This window comes from Salvelinus sp. IW2-2015, linkage group LG1, assembly GCF_002910315.2.
Source record: "Salvelinus sp. IW2-2015 linkage group LG1, ASM291031v2, whole genome shotgun sequence".
In the NCBI taxonomy this organism is placed as follows: Eukaryota; Metazoa; Chordata; class Actinopteri; order Salmoniformes; family Salmonidae; genus Salvelinus; species Salvelinus sp. IW2-2015.
Window position 1 is genome coordinate 33,055,831 of NC_036838.1, and position 5,220 is coordinate 33,061,050.

At 39.9% G+C, this 5,220-nt stretch overlaps 1 protein-coding gene across 1 annotated transcript; it reads right to left on the bottom strand.

Moving 5' to 3' along the window:
- Nucleotides 1-861: 861 nt before the first annotated feature.
- On the bottom strand, nucleotides 862-4,655 carry LOC111965931 (homeobox protein Hox-C8a-like). The gene is made up of 2 exons (XM_023990363.2): nucleotides 3,889-4,655; nucleotides 862-3,309 (listed from the first exon to the last, which is right to left on the bottom strand). The coding sequence occupies exons 1-2, from the start codon at nucleotides 4,322-4,324 to the stop codon at nucleotides 2,969-2,971; spliced, it is 777 nt and encodes a 258-aa protein (XP_023846131.1). The 5' UTR covers nucleotides 4,325-4,655; the 3' UTR covers nucleotides 862-2,968.
- Nucleotides 4,656-5,220: the final 565 nt, after the last annotated feature.

Below are 5,220 nucleotides of genomic sequence, written 5' to 3' on the forward strand. Positions count from 1 at the left end.
ATGTATAATGCTTTTCGACCTGGTTCAGAGTTTTTTAAATATTTTAACCTGCGTGTCATGATCGTGTTTGGTGTGGGTGGAGAAAATACAATTATGCATGATGGCGGACGATGGCTCACGCGCGGGGTCGGTTTGGGTTCCACGTTAGGTGTTCAGCCTGTGTGAATAGATGCTTAAAATGAGTAAAAGACAAAAAAAAGTGATTGTGAATATGCTGAATTGTYTTTGGGAAATAAAGATAGACATGGTTTTAAAAACGTAGTAGTAATATTTCATTCAGTACAGAAATGTGTAGGAAGCTTAACTTACCCTAGCCCACAGCTCAACTTACCCCATACCCAGGGTTAGTTGTGCCAAGAGACCACTTTTCTGGGGACAAAACTGTAATGTTTACATGAATTCTGACTATTTCCAGTGATGCACAACATCCTGAAATATATGAAGATATCTTTGTTGAAAGAGTACTATATTTACCTTGACGGCGTGATGCTGAATATAAAAATGGCTCAATTTACCCCACTCTCCCCAATTGTGATGTTTAAATGTTATCTTTCTTAGAATTTTGTGATGTTAGGAAAACATCATATAATCACAAAAACGGCCATAATTAAAGGTTTAGGATTGCCTAACTTTGTTTTGTTTTCATTGAGGAGTCAGCTGACATTAATGTGTGTGTGTGTGTGTGTGTGTGTGTGTGTGTGTGTGTGTGTGTGTGTGTGTGTGTGTGTGTGTGTGTGTGTGTGTGTGTGTGTGTGTGTGTGTGTGTGTGTGTGTGTGTGTGTGTGTGTGTGTGTGTGTGTGTGTGTGTGTGTGTGTGTTGGGTGGATTATGGGCTATTGTATCAATAATGAGGAAGAGAAATTCAGGTTTTGCCATTTATTTCAACAAGTCAATGTCAAGGGTGTGTGCATTCAGAACCAACATCCCCTCCTTTAACATAAAACATAAGAAATCAAGCTTATTAATACAACAAGATATACGAAGACATACATAGAGGTCATAATCAGTGCAATAAAAAAACGAGTCTATTGGATCATCACAATAATGTAATAATGTTTAAAAGTTGATGAATTATTCGAAGAAGTACAATTCCTCGATCAATTATAACATAGGCTGTTGGTTAAATAAATGTGCATTAGGCTACTTTAGGCAGTTTAAGTTGTTGGGACACCAATGTTTGTGACAAAGTCCAATGGCTGACTAGCTAGTATGACGCAGAGACACTTGTTTCAAAGATATATCAATATAGGCCTAGAACTGTACCGCCACAAGTAGCACCATAAGTATCATGCAATCAAATGCAATACATGTGTTATAGCTATAGGCCTGTCCTTTGACTGCCTTGTCACTTTCGTAAAAATKTATAGATCAACATTGTTAATGACAATACAGCTTTCTTGGTAGATTTTAACATTACCTCCAAGTGCGTCCTATTTAGGCAGTAAAGGCTTATTTCCCGATATTGAAATCAGCAGTAGGCTAATAATCACATAAGCGTAAGTTATTGCTGCCTTCTTATATGATTAGAATCTTTGATTTATCTAAATTAGGTCAAGAATCAATAAATATTCAATATATGGAGTATTTCTTATTTGTTTTGTTTTGATTGGCCTATCGGATAGAATAGGCCCGGGCAGTTGCAATCAAAAGCTCAGCGCTCACAATGTTTAAARAAATGCATTACAATACACACACTAGTATATTTGAGACAATAATATGAAATATCCCTTATCAAATGTACCTTCTAACCAATAATCCATATTGCAATTTCCCACATTATAGAGACTACTCATGACTCCAAATGTGGAATTGAGAGTGGCCAATAAAAAAAACTCCCATCACCCCAATAAACATACAAATCCACATAAATAATATTTTGGAGGAAAAACAAAACACAAAAAGTACAAAGAATGTGTATTAATAATTAACCCTTTTCCTCGAATGACAACACTGACTGAACATTGAAACATTTCTAGCCATCCTCCGCTTGTACATTCTGTGGACCATATGAGTGTTTTGCTAGTGCTTTGTCTCTGTGTTATGTGGGCCTTTGCATCGTTTTAAGCTAGATATTATAAGCAGTGATTATCCTCCTAAAGAGAGCTATTTTCTGCTAAACAGAGCTTGGCATCGTTTCCCAGAGCCTTCGTAGCGTTAAGATCATCATTAGAACCTTCATATGATGTATCTTTAGTGGCCGAGGTGTTTCCAGGAGCCTTCGTTAGTATCGTGGCTCTTAACAACCTTCGTACATATAGAAGTGATCTAGACCACTCGTAGAGCAGCCAAAGTGCATCGTTAAACGCTTTTTTGCCCTTCCGTGTAACTTTATTCTCAGAAGATCTCCGCTAAACATGAAATCAAGATGTTTAGGCTATCTGTTTGACTGTAACTGCCGTTAACTTCAGAATGAAGTTGACTACAAATACAAAGTTGCCAAAGTATTTGCAATTGTTACAAACAAGTGAAGGATAACATTTCGCTTAAAATGAAAACTGAGATGACTGCATTMAAATATCAATAGGCTAGATTAGCCTATATAGGCTATTTCAATCATACTGAAATCAATTTAATGTTGAATCAATTGAGTTCTATTTTGCGACAAGGCTAATGTCTGTAATGTTTGCCTCTATGTGTTTCATGATGTGTGACAACATGTGCGCAATGATGTGCCCAATTTGTGATTTAGTGCATTATGATTGAGTAAGCATAATAAGCTGCCTACATTAGCCTACGTGCAGGCATAAATGGCAATATTTCTAAAGAAGCTGATCCGTCGTCAGTATTGTGGAATATATGTTTTTATGTTTTAAATGTGTCTTTAAAGGGTGTGTCTTACTTGTTAACTCAATTAAACGGTGGTCATAAAATGTGATCTCGCTCTCTCTCAATTCAATTTTCCGGGCCTCTCTCTCTCTCTACCATCTTCAACTTTAAGCCATGTAATCATAAAAAAGAGAAATTAAAATCACTCTTTTGTGTCCTCTTCCTCTCCAGTTTCCTTTTTGTCTCCTTCTTCTCCTTCACCGTCATCGTTGCCTTCATCTTCGCACTCACCCTCGCCCTCTGCCTCTCCCTCCGCCTCCATCTCTCCTCTTTGGCCCGGAAATTTGTCTTTGTTGTTCTCCTTTTTCCATTTCATCCGTCGGTTTTGGAACCAAATCTTAACCTGCCGCTCCGTCAACCCTAAAGCGTGAGACACCTCGATCCGACGCTTACGGGTGAGGTAAGGGTTGAAGAGAAATTCCTTCTCCAACTCAAGTGTTTGGTATCGACTGTAGGTCTGTCGGCCACTGCGTCTTCCGGGGGCTATAGAATGGAAATAGCACTTACAATTAAGCAGGAATCGTTGCAAGACCTGTATGCTATTAGTTTACACTGCTATTATATATTTTAAAAAGATTGATTGGTGTATGTGTGTGTGYCAAAGGTAGTTCGGAGAACTATTCTTGTTTGAAATCTGCTAGAGGTTGGTGACATCCACATTCAACCATACCATTGTATAGTGGTGACCTTATGTTTACAGTACATTCCAAGACTATAGCCAAGCCTCTACCGTTGGATAGCTGTAGGGATTCATGTGAAGATAAACGCCATGCCAAGTGCTTCTGCTGAACTTTCACTGAATTCGTTTTTACTGTTGTTACTCATCTCTGCTCATTTTCTAATCTACTACTAGCGATCAACTGAGCCGCGGTGAATGGCACAGCACTGGATCAGATGAACTGGCATTTTTGAATCATTGCGCCACGGTTAACGGATGAAGTTCTACTGAGTGATAAGTGATGATCCGAAAACGTAATCATACGTTAGCAGATGTAGGCTACATGCCATGAAAAGTACAACAACATAACCAGACAAGAGCATATTAAAACGTAGCCTACTAACCGTGCGGTCTCATCCATGGAAACATGAGACTAGGAGACGGGTTTTGATTTAGGTGGCCTTGTCCTTCTCCGAGGTTAGTGCCATTTGACGATTTACAGTCTGGGTATTGCGCCACGCTCGACTCTTGTTGGGTGCCATAAAGCGTTTGTCTCGGAAGGGCTTCGTATCCATAAAATTTTGTAGCATCTCCATGGCAAGCCAAGACGCATGGATTCTGCTGGAAGCCTGGTGTGGAGATCCCCGGCGTCCCATTGTGGAAGAAGTCTTGGACGTGATGGGGCGGGTGCTGAAAGCCTGGCGCCGCCGCTCCCGCACCGTACACCAGCGCGTGGCTCCGGGTGACGCTTTGAGGGAACCTGCAGTCATAGTACGTTGGTTCCAACGTTTCGCCGCCTTTGTACTTGGAAAAGAGAGGGTTCACAAAATAGGAGCTCATGTTTTTCTATTCACAATGTTACAGCTGAAGAACTTGGTTTACGACCATTCCAATTACTGCCTTAGTCCTGTTCCAAACCCAATACATAAAACGAACGAAACCACAAAATCATAGAGACAGGTTTAACGAATAAGATAATAAAGCCTGTTTCCTTATTCACCACTCCTCTGTTCCAGCACTGCCCTGCAACCAATGGAAGTCCTTTGCTTTTTCTTGCTTTTCCCCTTTGCAGCTTCAAATCAGCTTCTTATGTCGTGAATGGTTGATGTGTGCTATAGCTAAAGTTGGCTAGCCTCTCCGACACACAGTCACAAGCGTTTTTGACCCCCCCCACCTCTCTCCGCACCAACCGTCAACCCCCTCCCATTCTCACGGCGTGCTCGAATGTCTATACCTTGAAGCGGACTAGCAGGAAGGGACTGTGCATTTTGCTTTAAAGAACAAGAAAAAAAACATTTTCTGTAGCCTAGACTAGGCCTATATGTAAACTATCCTTTTGTTTGGTCTTATAGGCTATGCATTGTCTATTTGAAAGAGTAGTGGTACACTTATAAGCACAAAAAAATTGAAATCTAGACATTCCTCTCTAGTTTATAGGCCTACCTTTATTGCTCTTAAGAAAGTGATAAAAAAAACTATTCTGACTGCTAAGGCAGGGTTTATGCATTGCGTAAATAATTCACATTCACGCACACACGTGCGCGCACACAGCCTTCATCCGCACACCCAGTGGCAGTGGAATTCAGAAACGGTATTGTAGCCTATAGCCTATTGAAAGTAAAATATTTGAGTTGCAATGGTTAACATGTAGCAAAATTGTATTTGCAAATAACACAGCGTAAATATTTTGTTTATATGGTTTTTCTATTGCCAGAATTATTTTAGAATGCTTTAAT